Here is a 26196-nt window from a genome sequence, read left to right as displayed (position 1 = left end):
TAGAAAGGAAAGTTGAGCGAACAGTTCTTGTCTCTCGGTTTCAGCCGGTCCGTTCAGTGGTCTCGGAGAAGTCATCCACAGAGAGAGCGTCCCCATGCACACCTTCGCCAAGTACCTTTTCTCTGCCCTGCTGCCGCACGACGCTGACCTGGCATATAAAGTGGCTCTTCGTGCCATGAGGTGAGATTTCTTTTCATCAGAACAGGAGCTGGTCCAAAGTATTTATATAGATCTCTGATCTATGTCTGTTTAGTCAGTTCAGTCCAATTGAACTCGCATTGCAAAAGGAATCTGCTGTAAATCGTCTTTTTTTTTTTGTAGCTTCATTAATGGAGCAATATGTAAGAATTTTACAGTGAAATGATCACTAAACAGTCCAATGTCTTAATCATGTTGAAATGAATGTTACAGTGAAACAGATTTCGTTGTCAGCCAGCTGAGGGCTGTCAGTTTTTCTCCTTTGAAAACAAGTAAAACGTTATTGTTTACAATCTGAACTTGTTAGGTTGCTGAATCTGCACCAAGCTAATGCTGCAGCACAGCATTTGTAATTTGACACCAGCCAGGAAAAACTCCAGAGTTGTTTAAAGAAGCAAAGTCATTAAACAGGAGCGACCCAGAAGTTATTTCCTGTACTCCAAAGAATCAAAAAGATCTTTTTGTTTTACTCTAAGGGGGAAGCAGGCTAAAGGCCAACGTTGAGCTAACAATGCTAAAGGTCAGTTAAAAACAAATAGTCAACTCTAAAAATATCTCAAGCAACTTTTTCAATTATCAGCAACATGATATTTACTTGTGATTTTTATCTTGAGGGGTACTACCGTAAATCCTCTAATACAGGCCCGGGCCTGTATTTGACTCAAGCTCGTCAAGCTCCAGGCCTTTATTGGAAGGGGGGCCAGAATTAGAGGCATGCCTCAATTTCTATTTAAGCAAAATTAACTAATGGTTCGCTGGAGTTTTTGACAATTAAAATTGCGCCCACATTTTCAAAGTTAAACACATTTCTTTTAACAACGGTAGTCCCTCTGGGATTAATAAAGTATTTTTGAATTGAATTGAATTGAATTCTGCTTCAGCCATCTCTCCCCTCCACCTGCGCAGCGGCCGCAAACTCACTGATGCGCCTGCAGCCTCTCAGAGTTCCTGCTGCTCTAAACATTAAAATAATTATTTCATTTTCTGTTCCTCACCTCTGATTACCTTCAATGGTGTCTGATTGCTGCAACCACCAGGTACAAAAACTAACTTGTTTTTATTTGACTATTTTTCTGTCCTGCCTGTTTATTATCTTCCTGCATCTCCTCTCAATCCTAAAGACAAACTGCTACCTGGGTTCATATATATTCACCTTATGAGTTACCTTTGAACTGCAGTTCTAAAAGATCTACCGACCGCAAAAACAGCGGGGTGCTCGCCGGCCTCATCAGTTAGGTGCGTCACCGAGGACAAAACAGGTGATGCGCCCTGATCCACAGCAGCGAAACACATCAGGCACAAATAAAAGAAAAAAAGACAGAAAACATAAAAGGAAATGAGCCGATGTGAACGATCGTGTGTTAAATTAGTTTTTGAGGTGGCAACACCTGATTTGATAATGTTACTGTGGCCGCGCTCAGGACGCAGATGTCTGGAGCGCGTCAACAATCAGAGCTTTGCATGCGCAAGCTGGTTAAGGTTAGGATGGGGTGAGGGGAAGGTTAAATTGCAAGAGGGAAAAGATCACAATTTGGTTAAATGTCCGTTTTACGGCGGGTGTCAGTACCGACGCTCTGGCACAGCGCGTTGCCTCCCAACGCGCACGGGCTCGTCACCTGCTGTCTTTTCCGAGGACTGCATCTTGCCGGTCATCATCACGTGACAGCGACTAGTCGATGACAGGCATAAAAAGTCACTATAGAGCGGTGAAGTCGACTAGTGACTAGTTCATACAACCCCTGCTACTGCTCCCCAGAGTGTTCTGCAGCATAATCAGCACGTTCTCTTTGAACTTGATATCAAATTTTCGTCTCCGCACGGTTAAAGTTACCCTCGCGGTCTGTCACTGGCAAATCAAAAGTGAGACGGATGACACAACCGCCCCCCGTACTTGCTTGTTACCACATTCCACCCGGCCACAATAAAAAAACGGCCATTATTCACCTCCGCCGACTCCGACACCGGCCAAAATATGATACCCGGCAGTTAATTAAATACAGGCTAATGTTAGAGGATTTACAGTGAAATGTGTGTGTGCGAAGTGAATGAGTCAGTCATGACGTTTTACTTCCTTTAATGAGTCGTTCAGATTTATAACGGCTAGCTAACAGCAAGATAGCAAAAATACGCACTTCCTCTAATGCTACAGGAATATTTCCATAATAAGTGTAGTAAGTGCTCCCTACCGTAAAACACTCCAGAGGACTTACATCAGATACGACTATGTATTTATCTACTTATCAACTTACTGTATGTGACTCATCATTTAGAATCTTCTGGCACTGATTCTTAACTGGCAACAGCCAGGAAACTCGGAACGGTAGTGAGAAAGTAAGTTTCTGTTTAGAAAAATGGGCTGCAGGAACCAAATTTGGCCACAGGGTGTCAGTCTTACTTTATTTTTACATATTGCACCTTTAGCACTAAAGTTAAAGGGCATTGCAAATCCATGTACACATGTTGGTATGAGAATTTAATTAGATGAATAAAATAACGTATTTAAAAGTTTAAATGGTATTTAATTTTAAGACCAAATTTAGAATCATTCAAATGTTTATTTGGACAAAAATCTATTTTTGTAACCCGACAAACTGATAGAAGCTTGTTAATTAGTAGTTTTCAGCTCGATTCGGCTTGTATATTTCACTGATCCAGACAACAATTCTTGTATATTTTACCTTCAAAAGACTGATAAATGTCGCTCTTCTGCTAGACTATGTTTATAGATACCAGAAAAATGTGTAAAATAAAGAAATTAGATTTTTTTTTTTTTTTTTTATATAAAACATGGTCACTGCATCTGGTATCTTCTTAAAAGGTATTTGCATAAAGAAAATGACAAAAACACATTTGGTTACATCACTGTGATGATTCAACTGAACCATAAAGGTGCTCTTTGTACAAAATGTCTTCAGCTGCCGTTATGTGTGGTGCGTTTTTGTCTCATCAGTATGGTTTAATTGATATAAAACTTTGTGTAATATCCCAAGGCTGCCGGTGCTGGAGTCGTCAGCAGGTTCTGGGGACGTCGGACACCCTCATCATGGCATCTCCATCGTTCCGAGCAGATACCCTCGTTGGTTCACTCTGGGCCACCTGGAGTCCCAGCAGTGTGAGCTGGCCTCAACCATGCTGACTGCAGCTAAAGGTACCATCAGGAGCCCATCAGGGAGCAGATTTTGTTGCGAGAGGGATGGTTTAAGATCTGAGTTTGCTCCGTTTTTGTTTTTCTATCAGGGGACATGTTGAGACTGCGGACAGTGTTGGAGGTCATCCAGAAAAACATCCACTCTTCTTCTCTGATCTTCAAGCTGGCCCAGGATGCCTTTAAGATCGCCACACCTGCAGAGAGCCCACCTGATATTACCCTGCTCAATGTGGCGCTGGAGTTAGGACTGCAGGTAGGGGCGGTGTGTGTGTGTGTGCGCGCGTGCGTGCGCGTGTGCGCGTGCGTGTGTGTAAGCATGCCTGCATGTACAAACAATCAAAAGTTGAAGCACTCAACACTTTCCCTTTACGTGTCTTTTTCTTATGCAGTTTAACACAGAAAACATCCCTCAGTTTTATCGTTGTTGACTAGAAGAAACCACATGATTAAAGATTTCAGATCCCAGTGTAAACTCGGAAAAACACAGACCATCGGGTTTCTGTGGCTTCACCTGCCTCCTCCTCCTGGTCTCTGCAGGATCAACCGAATGCTGGTTTACAGCAGCTGAGCGAGGGAGCCTAATAAACCCATCAGCTCATCAAATATGTGATTATGAAGCATGCATGGAAACATTTGGCATAAGATGAAACCTGTAGCTAATAGATCTGTGCTACAATGCTTAAGGAAAAGTAAATTTATAAAGATGTGAAAAGTATAAAGGGAGCATTGTTTATTTGCTGTGTTGAATGCTGTCGGGACAGGAAGTAAGCACCTTCCCTTCTGCAGGTGATGAGGATGACGCTGTCCACTCTGAACTGGCGGAGGAGAGAGATGGTTCGCTGGCTTGTGACCTGTGCCACTGAAGTTGGTACGTGCTGCCTTTTCAGATGCGGTAGATCCAGATCAGATCCAGCAAGTAATCAGATTACAGTCTCCGTGGTACATGTGGATCTTCTCTTTGGTTTGCTGCGATGCATCCTGGTTCATCTTTAAGGCTGAGCAGAGAAAATAATGAAGGACCCTTTTATTTTTGAGAATAAAGTTTGGTCATTTGAAAGAAAGGTAAAAAAATGTGATTATTCAGGTGAGTCAAGTAATTTAGCATAAACCATGTCTAGTTTAACTCACTGAAACCTACTGAGTGAAGGAACTCTTGAGATTAAATAGGTCAGAACAGTTTTTAATAACAGCTACAACGTTTTAAACTCGTACAACATAACATCAGAAGCCGCATACACTGTAAATAATTTCTCATTATGAGTTTTGTAATAAGTCCCAGGAGTTTTTTTTACGTGTCATTGTGCGTCTCTTATTTTGAAGGATTAAAGGAAGGCCTCTGAGTTCGACTGTTGCTGCTTCTGTTAGAGTCAAGTCCACTCTGAGCTCAGTGTTGAGTCTGACTGTGTGTTTCCTCAGGTCTACGGGCCCTGGTCAGCATCCTGCAGAGCTGGTACACTCTCTTCACTCCCACTGAGGCCACTAGCATCGTGGCAGCCACTGTCATGTCCCATAACACCATCCTGCGCCTCAGCCTCGACTACCCCCAGCGGGAGGAGCTGGCCAGCTGCGCCAGGACCCTGGCACTGCAGTGCGCCATGAAGGACCCCCAGAACTGCGCCCTATCGGCCCTGACGCTTTGTGAGAAGGACCATATCGCTTTTGAGACCGCTTACCAGATTGTGATAGATGCCGCGTCGACGGGTATGACTTACTCTCAGCTGTTCACTATTGCGAGGTACATGGAGCACAGAGGGTACCCCCTACGGTCGTTCAAGCTGGCGTCTCTCGCCATGACCCACCTGAACCTGGCCTACAACCAGGACACACACCCTGCTATTAACGATGTGCTGTGGGCTTGCGCGCTCAGTCATTCGTTGGGAAAGAATGAGCTTGCAGCCATTATCCCTCTGGTGGTGAAAAGCGTGCACTGTGCCACGGTGCTCTCCGACATCTTGCGGCGGTGCACCATGACGGCACCGGGTCTCGCCGGCATTCCCGGGCGGAGGAACTCTGGGAAACTCATGTCAACAGACAAGGCCCCGCTTCGGCAGCTCCTAGACGCCACAATCTCTGCGTACATCAACACCACACACTCTCGACTGACTCACATCAGTCCGCGGCACTATGGCGAGTTCATCGAGTTCCTTAGCAAAGCACGGGAGACTTTCCTCCTAGCACAGGACGGCCACATCCAGTTCGCCCAGTTCATAGACAACCTGAAACAGATCTACAAGGGCAAGAAGAAACTGATGATGTTGGTGAGGGAGCGCTTCGGCTGACCTCACCCCTGCCTCACAGAGACCCTCTTCACGGGGAATAGTCCTTCGTTTCTATTTGAGACTCCTACTTCTTATGCTTTGAGCCATCTGTTGACTAAGTCTTAACGTTTTATTCTGTTCCATTTCTTGAATGTGAACCAAGAAGTGTTCGCAGTCCACTTACACTGTTGCTGCAAAAAGTATCTGCCCCTCTGATTTTGGCTCAGTTTAGTTAGAGAAAAATGTAAAAGAATGTGATGACAAAAGCAAAAGACATGTTTTTTTCGGGGGGGGGGGGTTTAAAGGAAAACCAAATGATTCTGTTGGATGAGGCGTGCGATTTTTCCCGGAATACGCTTTCAGCTGTGGTTAAGAAGAAGAAACCGTTAAAGTCAAGAAAGCACGACAGCATTTGGAAAGTGGTGCAGTATTAATACCACACCTCGACTGTCACAAGCCAGCTTTAACTTCTGGGGCAGAAATGGCCTCTTGTTTCATACAGAGATTTAAAAACCTTTACCTGTTGGTCTCCATGGAATATCTTTAGTGGAGAAACCGTAAGGAGTGCACGTTTTAAATCCAGACTCCTGAGGGTGACCCAGCTGCTTTAACTTTCATGTGAACGCCGTTCTTGTAAACCGTATAATTGCCAATCCTATTATTAACGAAAGCTAATTGTTGGGGTTGATTGAGAGACCGCCCAACAGACCAACATTAGGTCATTTTTTGTTTCACTTGGCAGCATCGAGTTCACGTTCTTGCCTTTTGTTAGGAAGCCATTCGTCTCTTAGATCCCTTTTCCATTACAAGACTCTTTACTGAAAATCTGCTATTTTCTTTATCGGGAAAGTGATTTTCCAGTGATTGAAACTCAGATAAACCGTTTCCCAAATTGCCACAAATACTTAGGGGTGAATTTTTTGTTCCAGACAAATCAAACAAGCTCTTATGCAACAGTGAAGAGAAGAGATGGAAGCTGCAAACTGATGGGTCAGATGAAGAATATTGGTTTACAGAGTTTAGAAACATATTTTGAAACATGTGAGTGCATTTCTAGGCAAACGTGGAATAAACTACCTTTGCAGCTAAATTAATTCATATAAAAAATGAAATTGTATCTGCAATTGGAAATTTAAAATTACAAATTTACTCTAAAACACCTATAGATAATAATGTCCCACAGATAAGACTTGATTAAATTAGAATCTTGCTAATTTTTTACAACTTAGCTAAAGCGCCTTTGTTATGTTACAACTTGTGTCCTACAAGTAAAATTAAAATAATTAGGTTAAGTATTATTCAGTTAAGCCACAATCCTACAAAGAATTAAATGGGGAAGACGAACAAGTGAGTAAATAAATCATTCAGTTAAGTTGGTTAAGTCTTGTTAGCATGTTAGCTTATTTTTACGAACACTTTTACGCCGTTTTCAGCTTTTGTTTGTCTCCCCCTAGTGGGCAAAAATATAAGAAGAGTTTGAGGTGTTGTAAAAGAAAAATCTTTATTTTTTTTAAGGATGGAAAATTCTCTAATAATTTAGGCCAAATCGGTATTAGATGTGTTTAATTTATCTTTTTGAACTCTAGATTATTTGTCTTGTGATGGAAAAGGGCTTTTTGTGGATTTAACTGGTCATCATCATCATCGGCTGTGAAGAAGATTGGCCTTGTCTTACTCAAGGGGTTGGATACACACAGTGCATCCACAAGAAAAGAAAAACAAACTTTTTTTAATAACTTGATGACTTCTTTGTACGTATTTGAGACCACATGCCTTGGTGCAGGAAGTGATTTTTTTCACGAGGGACATCCATGTTCCATTATCTGTTGGCTAAATGTCATTTTTAATGGCTGTTAAACAAGAGCTTGAATCTTTAATTGATCAGACTAAACGTACAAGCACTTCACACAAATACCTCTTCAGTATGTTCCTGCCTGCTTCAGCGTTTATTTATTGTTGTTCCGTAATTTTATATCACTGAGTTTGAACACACACACACATACAACAGGACTGTATTTTAAAAGAAGAGATAAAACAGGAAAAAGGGGTTTCTTATCTGCTTTTACATTCCATGAGAGCTACCTTTCACGATCCGGGTAGTCCGTCATAACTCTTTTATTTTTATTTTTATTTCCTTTTTTATTATCATTTGAATAAACGCAGATAAACAAATGTGGAGGAAAAAGGAAAACTGAGCAGATCAAAGAGAGAAAAGAGGCTAAACTCAGTTCTCAGGGACACCACTTAAAGAATCAAAACAAAAAATAGTAGCATTAAGCATTTAAAATATTGTAAATATTAAAGTGGCAATTCAGAAAATTGTAAAGTTAAAATTATTTATGATAAGTACGTTGTGTGTTTGTTTTTCCGTTCGTTTCGGCGGGGTGTACTTGAATATTGTTTTTGAACGGGGATGTTTTATTTTTTTGTAAGAGCAAAGACTTCAAGGCATTTCTCAGGTGCTCCTGTGTACATTTCATTCACTTTGGTTTTGCTTACTTGTGTTGTCATTTGCAAAAGAAAAAAGAGAAAAAAAAAAGGAAATCTGTTTTCCAAAAGGAGAAGTTGTACAGATTTGTACTAAACCTGACTATGCAGAACCACTTTGATGGGCTTGTCCCAAATGAAAGAACGTGGGAGGGACCGGACATCGTGGGGTGAACCACTATTAAAACGAGGACGGAGGGAAAGAGGAGGAAATGCATGCTTGTATCGGGAAAGTCGCCAGCCCGCACCTGCTGCAACTTCTACAGGAGGTGACAAGTGAAACGGTGATGGAAAGTAAAAATGCCTTTCTGACCGATCAATGTACAAAGTTGATTTATTTTTTGCTTTATTTCTATGTTGTTTCTTTTAAACAGGACCCAAGCCTTTAGTGTCTTTTCAGACTAAGGTCATAAACAGCAAACGTTTAAACGAAGAGAAACGGCTTTTTCTTGTTTTTAACTCACATCAGAGTCATTTCTCTTCGGTCTGCCGTTCCTCGTTGCCTCGGCTCCGCTCACAGAAGATTTGAAGCGCTGCATCATGGTGCGTTCAGGTGCAGCTGCTTCTTCTGTTGATGGCGTTTCTGAGCTGAAGGCAGTCTGCTGCCCTCATGTGATGCGTTCACTTGACAGCGTAGAACCTCTTCTCTCTGAGTGAAGCTCAGCAGCCAGTTCCGGAGGTTATTTTTCCTCATCTTTTTGGTTTTCTTTTGTAGGAGATGACTATTTGCTGGTAGAGATGTAGTTCACCTACTGTTTCCCTGTTTGTTTTTGTTCCAGATTCCTTCTTAACTTTAAGGGAAAGTTGAAAGTGTTTGTTGCCTCTTTGTGCTACTGATTTTGAAAAAGGTATTTTAAGTATTAGTTGCCACAGAAGTATCTTAGCTTATCAACACCTTTTTTATGTTTTGGTTTGTTTGTTTTTGTGCGACTTGAGCTACTGTCTATAAAGCAAGAATTTATTACTATTTATGTAACGCTACTACCATTTTATATTGATTTGTGTTGGAATCTTGGTGCTTTTCTATGAATAAAGTGTGAAACACGTTAAGATTGTCTCACTTCTTCTGATAAATGTGCTCTCCTCTCAGGAGCACCTCTCTGCTGGTGTGGTCCAATCCCAGCATTTTCAACCATCCAGTCGCTCTGAATTAGTAATAAATGAAGCATGTGACGACCGATGCAGCTCCAGCAATCTCTCACTCATTTGTCTTTAATCAGAATATTTTTCCTCTATCCACTCCTTCACTGCCTCATTCTCATTCATTACAGATTTCTGCAGAGCCATATAACCAGACAATCAGGCTATCAGAAAGTGCAGTGTGTGTGTGTGTGTGTGTGTGTGTGTGGTGATAAATGAGCAGATTTATATTAATTATCCAGACAGATAGATGGAGGACTGATTGCTGTATGCTCAATCTTTTTTTTTCTCCCCTTATCTGTCTCCAGCTTCTTCATTTTAAAATTCATGGAGGCAAAAACACCTGGAAGCTCCTTTTTGTCCCAGTCCTGCACACCAAATCTGCACTTACATATTTCTTCGTCATTCTCGCCTCAGACAAATCCTGAAACGGAAGCATTTGGAGTCAGTCATCCATGCCTTCATTACCTCTCGCCTTGACTACGCAAACGCCCTCCTCGTTGGTGTCCCGGTCTCTGCCCTGAATCGGCTGCAGGTCGTCCAGAACGCTGCTGCCAGGTTCTTGACGAATACACACCGACAAAGCCATATTACCCCTGTCCTGGAACTTCTTCACTGGCTCCCTGTCATTTTCAGAGTACCGTTTTAAGTTATTGACTTTTGTATTTAAAGCACTCAACGACCTGGCACCTCCCTATCTCTCTGACCTGCTCACTCCATATCTACCCACGCGCACGTTGAGGTCGGCTGACCTTTTGCTGCCGTGTACACTGTGGATGCGATACAAATCGCGGGGTGAATGAGCATTTGTGCAAGCTCCAATTATGCACACCTGATATAGGGTGTTGATGTCATTAGACCACACCCCTTCTCATTACAGAGATGCACATCACCTAATATGCTTAATTGGTAGGCTTTCGAGCCTATACAGCTTGGAGTAAGACAACATGCATGAAGAGAATGATGTGGACAAAATACTCATTTGCCTAATAATTCTGTACTCCCTGTAAATGACAACATTAACATGCAATCGTTCATTTCTGCTCATATCCTCTGGTGCTTTCTGCCTTTTGTTCATGCCTGATGCAGCGGATGACCCGTGCTCTGGTGATTTCACCTCACTAGCGCAGCCGCTCAGCGCATAGGCTACTCCACTATTTTTGCTGTTGGTAGATCCCTTTGATCTGCTTAAATCAAAGGTAATTGATGGGGTGAAAATATAGGAAGCCTTTTCTGTAGGATTGAGAAGAGATGCAAGAAGATAGATAGGACAGGAAAATAGTCAGCTAAAAAGACAGCAAAACAAAGGGTATGAAAATGAAAAGGTAGATTTATCCCACTACACCTTAACTGTATAATGGAAAAATTTATAAGCATGTAAAATTTATATAATTGATTCAATTCCGATCACCTTCAAAACTCAGTCCCACATCCAGGCCATTTCAAAGCATTTTGGGAGTCTGCTTACTTTAAGAACGCTGTAATTCACCCGCTTCTTAAAGTCTTGATCCTTCTCTCCATAACAGCTTCAGACCCATCTCTAAACTTCCGTTCTTCTCCAAGATCTTGGAAAAGGTTGTGGCTAAACAACTCACAGCTGCTCTTGATGAACATAACATTTATGATAGCTTCCAGTCAGGTTTTCGTAGAGCTCATTCTACTGAAACAGCTCTTCTTAGGGTCTCTAATGACCTTCTGACTCACAATGATGCAGGGGACTGTTCTGTTCTGGTCCTGCTGGACCTGACTGCAGCTTTGACACTGTAGACCATCACCTGCTACTGGAGAGGCTGAGAGACTGGGTAGGCCTATCAGGATCTGCTCTGGAGTGGTTCTCCTTATCTGTCTGAGCCTCCCTTCTCTTTGGCCGTCTCTAAGTTTTCGTCCTCCACCACCTCCCTCGCTCGTGTGACACTTACACATTAGCGTTGGCACGGCCCCCAAAAGGTACCGAACAGCACCAGAATTTGGTTTCACACACAGGTCAGATTTCCGTTTTTGGTGTGTGTGTGTGTGTGTGTGTGTGTGTGTGTGTGTGTGTGTGTGTGTGTGTGTGTGTGTGTGTGTGTGTGTGTGTGTGTGTGTGTGTGTGTGTGTGTGTGTGTGTGTGTGTGTGTGTGTGTGTGTGTCTGACAAGATTATGAGGACACACACAGCAAATTAATAAAATAATGTGATTCCGAGTCTCCAAAAGCAACAGTTCATGCCCACCTTTGTTTACCTTATGATGGAGGACCCCGCAGACTTTCCCACGAGTATTAAACGCTGCCCACAGGCTCGAGGATTTCCACATTCCTGAGTAGTCCCTCGGATTTATATGTGAATGCTACACTGCCCGTTCGAGACTGAACTCACACTATCCAGCTCGACCAAACCCTGACCATGCTGATGCTAATGTGTAAACGCCACTGGTGTCCCACAAGGTTCTGTGCTGGGGCCTCTACTCTTCCTCGTCTATCTGCTTCCTCTTTAGGACATTTTCAGCTCCTTCAAAGGAATCTCCTACCATCTTTATGCAGATGACATCCAACTGTACATCTCCTTTAAGCCCCATGAGATGTCTAAGCTGCAGCTGTTACACACCTGCTTAGACTCTATCAAAACCTGGATGGCTGAGAGCTTTCTTCAGCTGAATGAAGATAAGACTGAGATCCTCATCTGTGCCCCAGACAAGCTGGTTCCCAAAGTCAGAGACTCTCTTGGTCAGCTTGCTTCTCACACCAAACCTTCGGTCAGGAATCTTGGCGTGACCTTTGACCCAGCTCTCACCCTGGATTCTCATGTCAGTTCTCTTGTTCACTCTTCCTTCTCCCATCTCAGGAACATTGCTAAGCTGAGTCCCATTCTGTCCCGCTCTGAACTTGAGACAGTTATCCACACCTTCATCTCCTCACGCTTAGACTACTGTAACTCTCTTTTCACGTGTCTGAGCAGAACCTCCCTGAACCGTCTACAGGTGGTTCAGAATGCCTGTGCTCGGCTTCTGACCAAGTCCTCCAAACACACCCACATCACCTCACTTCTCCTCCAGCTTCACTGGCTGCCAATCAACTTCAGGCTTCCTTTCAAAATCCTGGTTCTGGTCTTTAGGGCCTTACATGGACAAGCTCCATCTTACATTGGTGATCTTCTTGGTCCCTACACCCCCAGCAGGTCCCTGAGGTCCAGAGATCAAAGCCTACTGGTTGTGTAGCACCAGGCTAAAGACCAAAGGTGACAGATCATTTGCTGCTGTGGCCCCAAGGCTCTGGAACTCTCTCCCTTTGTGCCTGAGATCAGTGGACTCAGTGGTCTCCTTTAAAAAGCAGCTGAAAACTCACCTGTTCAAGCTGGCTTTTGTATGACCTTCTTCACCACTCTCTCCTTATTCTGCTCTTATTCTGCCGTTCCCAGGATCCATTGATTTCCCTCTTTCATATTCATTTACTCTCTCCTTTTACTTAATTTTTTTAATTTTCTCCTTTTAAACATATTTTTAATAATTTTTTAAAAGTTTTTATACTTAAATTTTGAGTTTTTTGTTTTTGTGAAGCGCCTTTTCGTTTTTCTTTCTTTCTTTCTTTCTTTCTTTCTTTCTTTCTTTCTTTCTTTCTTTCTTTCTTTCTTTCTTCTTGCCAAGGCAAGACAGCACGTCTCATTGGTCCCCCCGGAACCTCTGTGTAATTCGCACCCTGGTGGGGACACACCGCCTCCTTCCATGCCAAACATATGCCCTAGCTGTCTTCTGTTGTTGTTTTTTTTTTATGTGAAAAAACCTGAAAACTACACTAGCTCACTTTCTGTCTTTTGAAGAGACTCGTTGATTTTTCTGGTCTGGATTTTGGGAATGGTTGTTCAAATACCATCCTGATGCAGTCTAAAAAGTTACAGTGAGACAAAGCTAACTTTCCTTTTCTAAAATACATATTTTTTGGCCATTTCAGTCTCACAACCGAAAGGACGGCAACAATGTGTGGTCAAAAATAGACAGCACAGATGTTACCTTTCTGGGTGATTGTTGACGGCTCTGTGAGTCCAGTCAGACCTGGAAACTGGCCAAATTATCTCAGAAGCTTATCAGAAAATGTTGTCCAGCACAGCCAGCCATCCGTTCCTGTTGTCATAGCTTACAGGCTAGCAGGTAGCCACGACAACAGAGGGAAGCTGCAGAGTTGATCCGCCTGATGTGAAGGTGCTATTTTGAATCGGAGCCTAAAACAGGATCATTGTTATGACAGCACCATTCTAGGTTGGCAATTTGAACTCCCACCAATCCGTTGAACGCTAACAGGGCTGCACATGATTGCTGGGCCATTTTTCAGGGTTTTGACTATTTTCAAACTTGCAGGTGGCAGCTGTGGTTTACAGCTACAGTACATGGTAGAGATGCAGGAACAGGAAGGTATCATCAGCAAAGGAGGGTCGTCACAGCTGTCAGCATCTGAATTAGTGCAAGGCATCTCCGGGTCCTCAGACTGGAGCCGGAGTTTCACCGCCTGCCTCCACAACCTCCAAGGTAATAATGCCTATCAGTCTCTGTCACAGTGGGCTGTGTGTGTTCGTTCATGCACGTGGTCACTGAAAGATACGGTGTGTGAATGTGTGTGTGTGTGTGTTGGGAGGAGGTGGGGGGGTGCAGTCCCTGATAAAGCGCTGATAGTGTCCATCCATGACAGATGATGTACAGCTTGCTGTCTCTCCAGGCAGATTGGATTTTCAGGCCTGCTGATTTGCTGAGAGATGAAGCCTGGACCTCCTTCAGCGGCACACACACACACACACACACACACACACACACACACACACACACACACCTGTTCAGTGTCTGTGCACAAATTGAGCACATGAAAGCCCGTACACAATAACATTGATGAAATGATCCACAAAACACACAAAGCAGCATGGGCATAAATACACAACACACACACACACACACACACACACACACACACACACACACACACACACACACACACACACACACACACATATTATTCTCCTGCCAAAGCCTTTAAAGGCAACCATGTGGAAATTGATCACCATTTCTAAGCAGCACAGATTCATTGTTGTACCTTCTCTCTCTCAAATACACACACACACACGCACACACATGCACACACACACACACATACACACACTAAAAGCCTGTCACTTTATTCCCAGATGGCTCACTGACACACCCATCCTCTTCAGTCTTACCTGTCGCCAATCAGCGGTGATTTTTGTTCATTTATTTTTGCTATTTATGGGGCCAAAACAAAAGCCTCTGTGTGTGTGTGTGTGTGTGTGTGTGTGTGTGTGTGTGTGTGTGTGTGTGTGTGTGTGTGTGTGTGTGTGTGTGTGTGTGTGTTTATATTACAGTATCACAAAGGACAGAGATGAATAAAAGCTAGTGTTTTGTTCTCTCTCTCTCACCCCCTTTTTGTCAGCTGCTTTGAGGATTTAGTAAATATTAATAACTCTCTGTTGTGCAGTTGGTTTTTATTTTCAGATGTTCAATTTTTACATTTTTCTTTTACACTGAAGTGATCAGCAGTGCTCCTGCGGTTCCATGCTGTATTTCCATCCAGTCACTGTTGTGTCGCAATAAAACAGCAGAAACAGTCCTGGAACGTCCACTCGGTCATTCATATCATTTTGGTATAAAAGCAGCACATTTTTTTTCATATTTAAACAATTACAGTGTGACCAGCTTCACTTTTAAGATCTAAGGCTGAGTGAATCTAATTGAAAAGTGGGGAAAACTAAAAAAAACAACAACAACAACCATGTTTTATTGATTATTTCTAAATATAATTGGTCACTCAGAGTTTTTCCTGCAAACTGAACATGAAAATAGTCTCCTACACCTATCTCCTGCATTTGCATCTGATAAAAAGTAGACTGTGAAACTCTAGGATTTGAAAAGCCTGACAGATCTACGTCACACTGTGAATTAGCATGACTCATCCATCGTGACTCGCTGAGGGCAGTTCCGGCTGGTGAATGTTTTTGTTTGGTGGGTCGCAACTTTGAAAGTCAGTTTTCAGATGTGCTAACTGCATATCACCACTAGGGGATGCCAAATTACCATTCTTATGCGTCACAACTTGAACCTGACGGACCCAGTATATATATAATAGGCCACGCCCACCGTATTTTCACATCAGATTTTTTGGGGGTCGGACTAGGATCACTCGCGAGAAGTTTTGTGGCAATATCTTTAGAAATGACGAAATGGGAGGCAAACGAATGGCCACGGCGGTACGCCTGACTTCGTCACGCCGCCACAGCCCCGCCCTCTTTTGAAAACTCCCATAACGTGACGCCAATCAACCCCCACTTGTCTTGAGTTACCAGCTACAAATTTGTGGTGATTAAGTCAAATGGGGCAATTTGGGACATATCACAGTAAGACTTGACCTTTTTGGTCCTGAGGGGGCGGGGCTTGTGTGATGTCATCATCCGGCCATTCAATTTTTTTAAATATTTTATTTCATTCAAAAATGTATAAAATAAACACAAACAAATACAACATACATTAACACATTGAAAAAAAAACATTTGAATGAAAAGGAGCAGATAGAAGAAAAAATCTTATAATTTCTGCCCCTTTTTACGAAATAAAATTATCCGTCAAACAAACACAATATAACCTCAGTCACTTTCTAATATTTTCTTGTCTAATCTTTGACATTATAATTCACCTTTTCATAATTACTAAATACATCAGATTTTATACATTTTTTAAACATAGCAAGTGAAGTTGATTCTTTAAATTCCCTGTTAATAGCATTCCACAATCTTACACCATTTACAGAAATGTTACATTCCTTCACTTTGGTTCTGAATCTAGGTTTCTTAAAGACATCAGTTCCTTTTAACATGTACCCACCATCGACATTAATATATGAAACAGTTTCTGAATATTAGTTGGTAGATTACTCATTCGCTCTGTACATTATACATAATTTAGTTTGTGGGTGGATGACGAATGACTACATAATTTTTTGTAACTCTGTTCCATTCAGTTATGAAGTTATAGCAATTTATATTTTTTTGGCGAGTAGTCAAACTTCGAGGCCTGGCCCCGCCCCTTCAGCATATACGAAAACTCAGAATTCTTGTCTCATTTTGTTCGCCCATCCCTTTTGAGCAATTTTACACAATTTTTGAGACGATTTTGCAAAAAAAGATCGAGCAATCCAATCAGAAATGGACCCTAAAAACGCCCAAAACGGCAAAAAATCGCCATTTCAACCCAAAATGGACGACTTCCTGTTTGATATTGACCATGGTTGCAAGAGACTTTTCTGTGTGGACTGTTGAGTACTACAAGTGTACAAAATTTCATAACTGTACGATAAACTAAGCTTTATGGAGAGGGGTATTTTTGACTTTCTAGGGGGCGCTGTTCAGCCATTTTCTTTGTGATTGTTTTTGGGACCTTTAAAATATCAAAATTTTCACCAGGCCTGATAAGTTTGCAAAATATTGTGAGTTTTGGGGTATGATAAGGTCCCCCAAAACGCCATTCAAAGCGGGCACGGAATAATGAATAATAATCAAGAGGAAAAACAAAAAGAGGCCTTCGCAGCGCTTTCGCTGCTCGGGCCTAATAAAGAGTCAACCATCGTGTCAAGGACAACCATCCACGCTGAACCTCTGTGACCCCCTCACCCCCACTATGTGGCCACATGTTTGCTGGAATCCCTCAAAAACATCAGCAGCATCAAAAACAAACGGATTTACAAGAATCTGCTTATCTGATGTTCTTAGCTGCATCCCAGAGAAAAACATCATCATTTTGGATTAAGTGATCTGTGCCAAAAGCTTCTGTAATGATTACAATGACGATTTCTGTGTAATACCTTTTTTTTTTTTACCCCATTCTCTAATGTGTCAGACTGGATGCAGCTTTCAGCCTCTCAAACAGGTAAAGATGGGGACTGTTAGCTCACCTGAGGCGTTAAAACACGGTTATGAGACTAGAAGTACATCTTTGGGCCCAGAGAGACGATCATATCCACATCTGGGATCTCCAACAAAGACATCAGCTCAACTTAAACCTAAGCTTGTGATCAGACCAAGTGCTTTCTTTCTCAAAGAAACAAGAAGCTAAATCCTTAAACACAAAAGCTGGTGATTTGCTTAAAAGGCTTTCAGCAATAATAATAATAATGATGACATAAAGCAACTCTGTTAGAGTCCAGGTCTAATTTTAGTGGAAAGTGTCAGCTCACACCAGTTGTTGATCATTCTGCCTCCTGACATCTTCCCTGATCAAACACCCAGTTGGATCTCAGCAGCAGAAGCTGTGACAGAAATCCTTTGAAGAATTACAGATCCCTCATGCTGATTAACGGGTATGTCTCTTATCATCTTAATCTGGATTTTTTTTTATTCTTCTGTGGCTTATTGACTCGACTGAAAGGCTGTTTTTATTGGAAGGGTCCAGGAAATTAAAGAAAAGTACATAAATCATTTTGTATTTAATTTAGCTTTTCAGTAGGTGGACTCAACAAAGTCAGGTTTACTTTTTTTGTTCACTTGAAGGGAAAATGGGAAGGGAATGAGTTGAAAGGTGGAGAAAAAATGTCTCCATCAGCTGGTCTAAAGTAGAAATAATGATCATAATCCAAGTTTATCTGAATTAATCAGATTAGAAAACTCGTTCAAAGTCCTACGTCACCCATCCAACTTCATCTACATTCAAACAATTTAAAATGCTTTTATTGGATTTAACATTCAGGACACTAAACTGTAGCGACATGAATGGCCTCATTTGTGACCCAAAGGTCACACTTCCTCAGCTGGGTCAAGCTGTCCTGGCTGTACTTCTATTCACAGATTATCCATCACAGGAGACACAAAGTCTGCTGTAAACCATCTTTAATCTGACTGCCTTTTGTCTGACTGCTGTTCCGTCCGCAAGACGAAGGACACTTCAAGATTTAAAAAAATAATTTTTAATAAACTCTTTTCACTGTCTTATTACAAGTTTCATAGATAATCATCATGGTTCATTATAAATGTATTTAATTACTGAAATGAATTATTATTCCTTGGTTAATAATAATTATTATTTATAATAATCAGTAATCTTTAACAGTGTACAGAAGGTCATGTGCACTTATACACACCATGCAGGACACAGACATCAGGGTTAAAGGTAACTACTCTCACATGTCTTTGCTCCATAACCAAAGCTTTCTATCCCTGAGAGGGCGTGTCCTGAGGTTTTGTTAAAACCTAAACTCCTCAGTTCAAGTTCAGTTCTTGAACTCATCAAAAATCTCTCCATGGCACGAGTTTCAGAAGATCGAGACGGCTGCTTGAAGCCTCTACTAAGCTGTTCTGTCACGCCGATAGATTTGTTCCAACAAACGCCATCTGCAATCAGCTGACACAAAACTCCTTCACAGTTATTGATTTTTGAGATGCAACCAGTTTCATCAGTCGTTGTGACCCGGAGACATCTCAGGACCAATTAGGTCGCACTACGATTCTTCTACCCACCTCGTGCTTGGGGGGTCATCATCTCCACCTGACATCTCAGATCCAAGAAGGGGGTCTCCTAACTGGGTGAGGTAGACCCTTCTGACAGATTGCGTCCGTATGCCTGTTTCTTTAAGAAATAACTTAGCTCAGCTGCAAAACAACTTTTTCACCCAGAACGCGTTTTCTCTCTCTGATAGAAACCTTCTGAGATTCCATTCACACATCCAACACACACACATTTCATTTTAGTTCCATCCAGACACAGGTTGCTTTAATACCAAGTTTTAATTTCAAAGCTGTTATAAACTGTCATCTTTAAATTGTTAGTAATACAATTTTAACTTTTTAAACCTGACTCATCTTTGAAATTAAACACAGAGTGGTGTATATTTGGTTATTGAACGAGCAAAGATTTCTTTTAAATCTTGCGATTTAATAAATAAACTTTTGCTATTAATTTAAATCTCTTAAATTAAATATTAATCTTTGGATTAAATATAGACCAAGCCAGTTGGCGTATGAACTTCTATCGATTATATAAATATCTATGGATATCTATGTAAATATAAGTTCATTAGCCAAATTGCTTGATCTTTCTCAGGATTTAGCAAAGCTGATAGCAAACAGCGTTAAATCCTAGTTATGTAGATTTACTACACTACAAAACAAAATTAGTAATTAATAGTTAGACCTAAAGAATTAATAATTGTATGGTTTCCAAAAGACATTGTACAATCCAAAAGAAAATTTAACATCAATTTAAATGTATTTATTCATTTGTTTGCATTATTGACTGTTTTATTTTTCAGGTCTCCCTTCCAGTCAGCACCTTGATGTGGTAAAGGGTTTTTAAAGCAGAAACATAAACAGCACAATAATCCACTCTGACTCAGATAAACATATTAAGGATGAAGAAAAGACTCATCTTAGAAAATCAACATGTTTATCGAGAAATTTGTTTTTCATTTTATTCTAATAGACATTTTTTTTATTTTTCTTGCAGATAAAATTGTTGAAATAATTAAATAAGCTGTGAAAGTCTCTTTTCTGCGTAAAAACCCACTTGTTGCTTGTTTATTTTATCATTCAAAGATGCGTTTTATCACAATCAATATGATTTATTTGTTGTACACACATCCATCTTCACACTTGTTTGTTCATATTTTTAGAGTGCAGGTGTACGGCTTCCACGAAGGCGCCGACGTTCTCCGGGTCCATGTCGGGGTAGAGGCCGTGGCCCAGGTTGGCGATGTAGCCCCTGGAGCCGAAACCCTCCAACATCTTCTTTACGATGTCGGAAATGCGCTCCTGAAGATGCGAGGAGAAAAGGCATTGCAGTTCTTCTATTTGCATTAAGTTGTTGGACAGTTTCAGGAGTTCTGAGGCAGAAACTTCTAAAAAATATCTCATTTTTAGCATCTAAAACAACTAAATCTTGCAGACAAAATGCTACTTTCCCCATGTGTTTAGATGAAAACAAACATTTAAATCTTAATAAGCCGACCTGAGGGCTTTAACAAAAAGAAAAATCAACACAGTTGTTTTTGACCAATAATCTGGGTAAAATTAAACATGAAATTCCATAAAGAATATAAACTGACATTTATTCTCATGTCATTTCTGTTCATTTAGGTTTCCACCTTTATGTTCAGCACACATTCATGTATAGAAAAGTAAAACACGCACACACACACACACTGTCACTTTGGCACAAATTATGATCCAGAGCTGCTGTTAGCTGATTAAGTTTAAAGAACTGACTTTGAAGATGCCGATGAAGCTTTTGTTTTTATTTGACAAACCTTTGGAGCATAAAGAGCACAGGGGTCCATGTTTCCTTGCAGGCTGACCTTCCCTCCTGTACGCTTCCTGCACACACACGCACACACACACACCCATGTTAATCCTTTAACCAGCAGGTTAAGTATTTGATGAGAAGTGCAGGAAACGCTGATGTTTGCTGACATAAATCCGGCCCTTAGTGACAGACCAGGGGACCGAATCAGAACGATTACCGTGCTGATCGGGGGTCGATGGTCCAGTCCAGACCCACCACCTCGTAGTGAGACTCAGAAAGTTCCTCTAAAGCGTAGTGAGCATCTTTAGCAAACACAATCTGGAACAAAACAGAATTGAATCCGTTTATGGATAAATGCTGCCACCTGCAGGTCATCACCTGTAAAGCATGTATTAATCCTGTTTCCAATCATTGAACAGGTGAGCATGAGGCTTCTCTCACCATGGGAACATCCTGGTCCATCTCCTTCAGCTTGTCTTTGACGCGGCGAGCGATGTCTCGGAGGTACGGCAGAGAGAACTCTTTAAACTGGACCGGTCCCAGAATGCCAGCATGGGACTCGAAGAGCTGCAGGGCCTGGGTGACAGAGGAGAGGACTCGGTGTCTCACAGCATCATCGGGACGGGAGAAAACACTCAAACTGCTGCAGGGTCTCAGTCCAGATTAAATATTGTTTTTAGTGGAAACGGGTGAGGAAAAGGTTATGATGATAGGCAAACCATTTAACCTCAGGGTACTCTTTTGTTTTCTCATCAGAACTAAAAGCACGAACACAAGCTTCAAAAAGGTAAATAAACGTAATAAATAAATATCTAAGCTTATTATGTAAATCGGGGATCTAGTTAGCAACTATGAATTTAAAGAATTGGAAAAATGTCAGATTTATGTTAAATTATTTGTATGGACAAAAATAAACCACCATCTTTTATTTCCAGACTGGCTGACCCCGGATTAAACTGCTGCATGGTGATGGATGCTCTCTACAAGAGTTTGATTCTCAATGGAGTCCCAGTGAGCAGCAGGGGGCGCTGGTGAGTTTCTGACGCCTCCGGGAATAAACTGAAGCTCTGGTTACTCTTTTCTCGAAAAAAAAAAGAGCTAAAAGTCGAGTTTAGCTCAGTTTAAAGCGTTGACATGAAACCCGTCGTTGTCAGAAACAACGTTGTAAATCTACAACAGATACTGTGCAGAAACAAGTCTGAACCCTTTAAGTGTTATTTAGTTATGACTCGACTAATAATCAAGTCATGACTGCTTGGATTTTGGTTCATTTCTAGTATTACTAAAAAAAATGCTGATTTAATTATATTTTTCTGCTGATACTCAGAAACGGCTCCTACAATCAGTAAACCTCTATTTTGTCTTGGATTTCACACAACACTGGTAAATTTGCTCTCCCAAAGTAATGAAGTAAGAACGACTTGTTTGAACTAAACAGGTCTTGTATTTATTAAAAGGAGTCTGACCTGAGCTCCGGCTGCTACCTGCCCCAGCAGATACTCAACGATGACGTCCGTCAGCATCCTCAGCAGCATGTGGCTGGACTCGGGGTGTCGGTAGAGCCAACGTTTGGCTTTAGAGTGCGTGTTGGAGCCTCCGCCCTCGATCATGTAGGACATGAGGGTCCACTGTGGACAACATCCCTGGTTAACGTCTCAAACCTTTAACGTTAAGCTGTCTGCGAGTCGGTTTGTCTCTCACCGGCGCTCCGCTAAATCCTATGAGCGGAACTTTCCCTTCTATCTTGTGTCTGGTCAGAGTGATGGCTCTGAACACGTAGTCCAGCTCTTTGTTAACGTCCACACTGGCCCGCAGGCGCTGCAGGTCCTCCGGCTCCTTCAGGGGGTCTGTGAAAGTCGGACCTTTACCCGTCAGCATCTGTACTTCCATACCCAAGGCCTTAAGGAGAGGAGCAAACTTTATCTTTAAATTCTGACGTGTAACATGATAGCAGATCTATTTCACGGTGAAGCCAAGCAAATTTAGGGGGTTTTAGTGGAATGAGAGAACCCGAGTCTGTTCTGTGGAGATCTACCTGGGGAACCACGAGGATATCGGAGAAGATGATGGCAGCATCAAAGGGAAAACGTCTCAGAGGCTAAAAGTGTGAAAACAAAATCAAGGTTTCAGTAAAATATAGAAGTATAACCCAACAGAAGCAAGTGGTGCTCGCTGCAGAACCGCAAAGGCGGAGCTGCACCAGAGTCAGCCCCGCCCATTCCATCAGAGTCAGTCCAATTCCTTCCAGTTGTCAGACTTGATAGCATTCTGGAACCAAAGAGGGTGTTATAGCTAATATCATCTAAAATGCAAGATTGAGGGCGGAGTTGAGAAGTTAACTGAACAGTTTTTGTAAAGGTTCCATATAATTAAAAATCTAACTTTTGGAACTTTTGACCATGTTATATTGTCATTTCCTCACAAGAAACACACCAAAGCTATTGTTGGCCTCATTCATGCATTTTCCTCCCATCTCAGCTTCAATTTGGTCTCCTCTCCCGAAGCGGGTCTGGTCTTGGTTCTCAAATCTGGATATTCTGTGAATTTTCTGACTAATTATTTCTGAAAAGACTTCTACTGAGACACCGGCGGAAAAACCATACATCCCATCTACAAAGATTCACTGAATGGCACAATTACATGTAACACCACTTGCTTGTTATCAGATGTGGTGGTGAGGTGGTTATGGAGTCAGACTGACATGAGGTTTTGCGCAGGTTCGCCTCCCAGTAGCGGTAGTGCATAGGTAGTTTATAACCCTTTTTCTTCTTTTCTAGCTACACTTGCCAGTACTATGTTTACAACAATTTATTGGTATACTGTTTACAATATAATGACTAATGTGTTTATTTATTTATTTGTTTATTTAGCCAGTGTAAGTCCATTTGTGAGCAGAGTTTCAACTAAAATGCTGTTTAGGAACGACCAAATTCAAAGAACTTTTAGAGACATAAATATTTTGCAGAAAATAAACATTACAACTAAAATATAAACAAATTAAATGTTTCAGCTGGCTAAATAGATTGCTGCCGACCCCACCGAGAGTCGAACCAGCATCAGCTGATGGGAAAGCAAAACTTAGGGCAGACTATCTTGCCACTGAACTACCAGAACCCACACAACAATAAGCCTTAAATGCTGTATAGCCCGCTTTTGTTAGAGCGGCTGTGGGCAGATATTCGCTAAAATAAACCTTTTCATTTCGGGACATATTCAGGCTTTGTCATGTAGCAAGTTATATTTATCTTGTTTAATTGGAGCATAGAACATAGCATTAACAATTATAAACTAGTAACAGCCGTAATTCATGTGGGTCAGATTAGTTTGCGATAAAGTTGAAAAACAAAAACAGAAGAAGTCAGTTGGCTAGGCTGAGTTTGCGTGAATGGGCGGGGCTGACTCTGGTGCAGCTCCGCCTTTGTAGTTCTGCAGCGAGCACCCTCTCAACAGAAGCCCAAGGCTAAGTAAACCTGCACAATAAATCAGGTATAGACTCAGTGTTAAAAAGGCTTTACCTGCAGCGTGAGCTCACAGCAGTGCTCTGGTGACCGACACGTCTCAAAAAAGTCCTTCCCTTCTCTGGACGCACGGAATTCTGGAGAAGAGATTCGACAAATGAGTAACAATCCCAAAACCGTATGAGAAAATAAAAGATCACACTTATTGAAAAGAGGAGTTAAAACATACTTTGCACGCAGGATAAAAAAAAATCCTTTGATGTCAAAGTCACAAAAGAACAAGAAATGAGACATAATCAGAAACCTGGTAAGTATCTTCCAGCCTGTCTCATACACCAGACCGGGACATGTTCGGTTTGTTCTCCTCTGGCTGCTCGCAGGAATGTGTTGTTCTTTAACTGAGGAAAGTCTTTGGGGCTGGATTAAAAACAAACAAACAAACAAGTAAACAAACAATAAGCTAGTTTGAGAGCATTTTTTTCTGCAAAATATTTCTGATACAACTTCATTGCATTGATCTAAAATTTAGAGGGGAAAATGAAAACTGTTGTTTCTGAAAAAACTTTCAAAATAAAAGTCTGACTTGCAGCATGTTTAACAAATTATGAAATTTAACTGGTTGTCTTCATCTAACACAAAGGCATGCTCGTGTTATCAAAGACATTGGCGTCCTCCTCCCTTTTCTCTGCAAACACACTGATCATCCAGCTGACCTGGTGTCAGTGATTATAACAGATAACATCCTCTGCTCTCTTATCACCTCCCAACAGGAGGAAAAACGGTTGAATCAGGAGCTGGTGAGGAAGGACCAGTGATCCATCACAACCGTCTCACAGGTCAGTCACACTTACCTGGAAATATAACATTCAAAGGAGACATGAAACACATTCGTTTATTGTGATGACACATGAAGAGTTGTAGAGAAACCTAAAGGTAATATCAGGTGAAGAGGACGTCCTCAAAATTATTTTTCAAAATAAAGGTCCATTTCAAGCAAAAAACATTCTAACATTATAAGCTACAACAGGAAGCTAGACTCATTGCTGTCTCATTAAAATGTTTTCATAACAATGACTCAGGTGGGTTACATAAAGTCACTGCTAGTAGCTAAAATGCTTTGGTGAATCGCAAAAGAGAAAGTTTAACGGAAGTAGGAGCGGAAGTGAGCTACTTACAGGATTAATTCGTTCTTACTCATGTCGGCGAGGCTAAAACGTGAGAGGTTTTATTATAAAAACTTTTTCCTCAAAGCTTCAGCACCGAACTGCAGTGGTCTCATTTAAACACACTCTGCAGGAAGCGCTGAGCTGACTGCAGGGGTGGGCGCGGCCATCTTCGAACACCACGTGACCAGTGGGGTCAAACCGAGGCTTCAAAATAAAAGCCTTTATTTCGTTTGAAGACACGAAGAACTAAACTCAATAGCTTTAGTTTTGTCAATATTTTTACGTATTTGGTTTTATCACCAAAAGAAGAAAAACAAAGAATATCACGAACACCACTTTGATATAATGTGGAGAACCCTGATGAAACCGCAGAAGACAGAAACAACTTTGCATTTACCTAAAACTCTAGAGTCTTTATAGGAGAGCAGGGGTCTCTTATTTGAAATGAAAACAAATCACAAAATGAATAAAATAATGGCACAACTCAATAATATTTGATATTTCTGCTCCAATAGGAGCTTGCTCATTAAAATAACAATGATAAGGAATTGTTACATGAATGAACACGCTTGTTGAGTCATGATGAAATTTAACATGTGGTCCATTTGATCCATTTAAAAACGTTAAAAGGATAAAATAAACAACTTAACGGTTTATGTCTTTTGTCTGTAATACAGTAGAAATTTTGTGCAACAATAATGAAACACTTTTCAAACCCAAAAATGGAAGTTTAGATGTCATGAGAGTTTATTTGTATTTAAACTAGTTTTCTAACAGAAAATATAAAATACATTCACTAAAGACAGACAAGCATAAAATAGAGTGTAGTACCAGCTTTCAAACACTGGAGGGCAGAAACTTCCCATCTTCCCTGATCTAAATGCTGTTGGAAGCCAGCTTCTTGTTCTGATTGTCGCCAGCAGAGGGCGCAAATTCCCTATTATTTCAAGACAAAACATAGTGTTTAGCATCATTTAAAGAAAGTGCTTCTCCTAAGTAACTCTTTTAACTTTATAAATCCAGTTTCTTCTTCTCTTTTTTAGCCCTCCTTAATATTAACATTCCCAAGAGGACAAAAAGAAAG

General features: G+C 41.2%; 2 protein-coding genes across 2 annotated transcripts in view; one reads left to right on the top strand and one right to left on the bottom strand.

Moving 5' to 3' along the window:
* zswim5 (zinc finger, SWIM-type containing 5) overlaps positions 1-5908 on the top strand; it is an 84387-nt gene extending 78479 nt beyond the window's left edge. The window contains exons 12-16 of the mRNA XM_015957326.3: positions 45-180; positions 3189-3346; positions 3436-3599; positions 4133-4214; positions 4763-5908. Coding sequence (XP_015812812.3) covers positions 45-180; positions 3189-3346; positions 3436-3599; positions 4133-4214; positions 4763-5625 — 1403 coding nt within the window. The 3' untranslated portion in view covers positions 5626-5908. The remainder of the gene's footprint in view (positions 1-44; positions 181-3188; positions 3347-3435; positions 3600-4132; positions 4215-4762) is intronic.
* A 13536-nt stretch (positions 5909-19444) lies between these two features.
* urod (uroporphyrinogen decarboxylase) lies at positions 19445-25305 on the bottom strand. Its single transcript, XM_015957325.3, has 10 exons — positions 25122-25305; positions 24251-24363; positions 24004-24083; positions 22524-22586; positions 22190-22387; positions 21955-22116; positions 20930-21064; positions 20706-20806; positions 20493-20559; positions 19445-19998 (listed from the first exon to the last, which is right to left on the bottom strand). The coding sequence occupies exons 1-10, from the start codon at positions 25142-25144 to the stop codon at positions 19834-19836; spliced, it is 1107 nt and encodes a 368-aa protein (XP_015812811.3). The 5' UTR covers positions 25145-25305; the 3' UTR covers positions 19445-19833.
* Between the last annotated feature and the right edge of the window lie 891 nt (positions 25306-26196).

This window comes from Nothobranchius furzeri, chromosome 11, assembly GCF_043380555.1.
Source record: "Nothobranchius furzeri strain GRZ-AD chromosome 11, NfurGRZ-RIMD1, whole genome shotgun sequence".
NCBI classification, from domain to species: Eukaryota; Metazoa; Chordata; class Actinopteri; order Cyprinodontiformes; family Nothobranchiidae; genus Nothobranchius; species Nothobranchius furzeri.
This window is presented reverse-complemented; position numbering and strand designations above follow the sequence as displayed.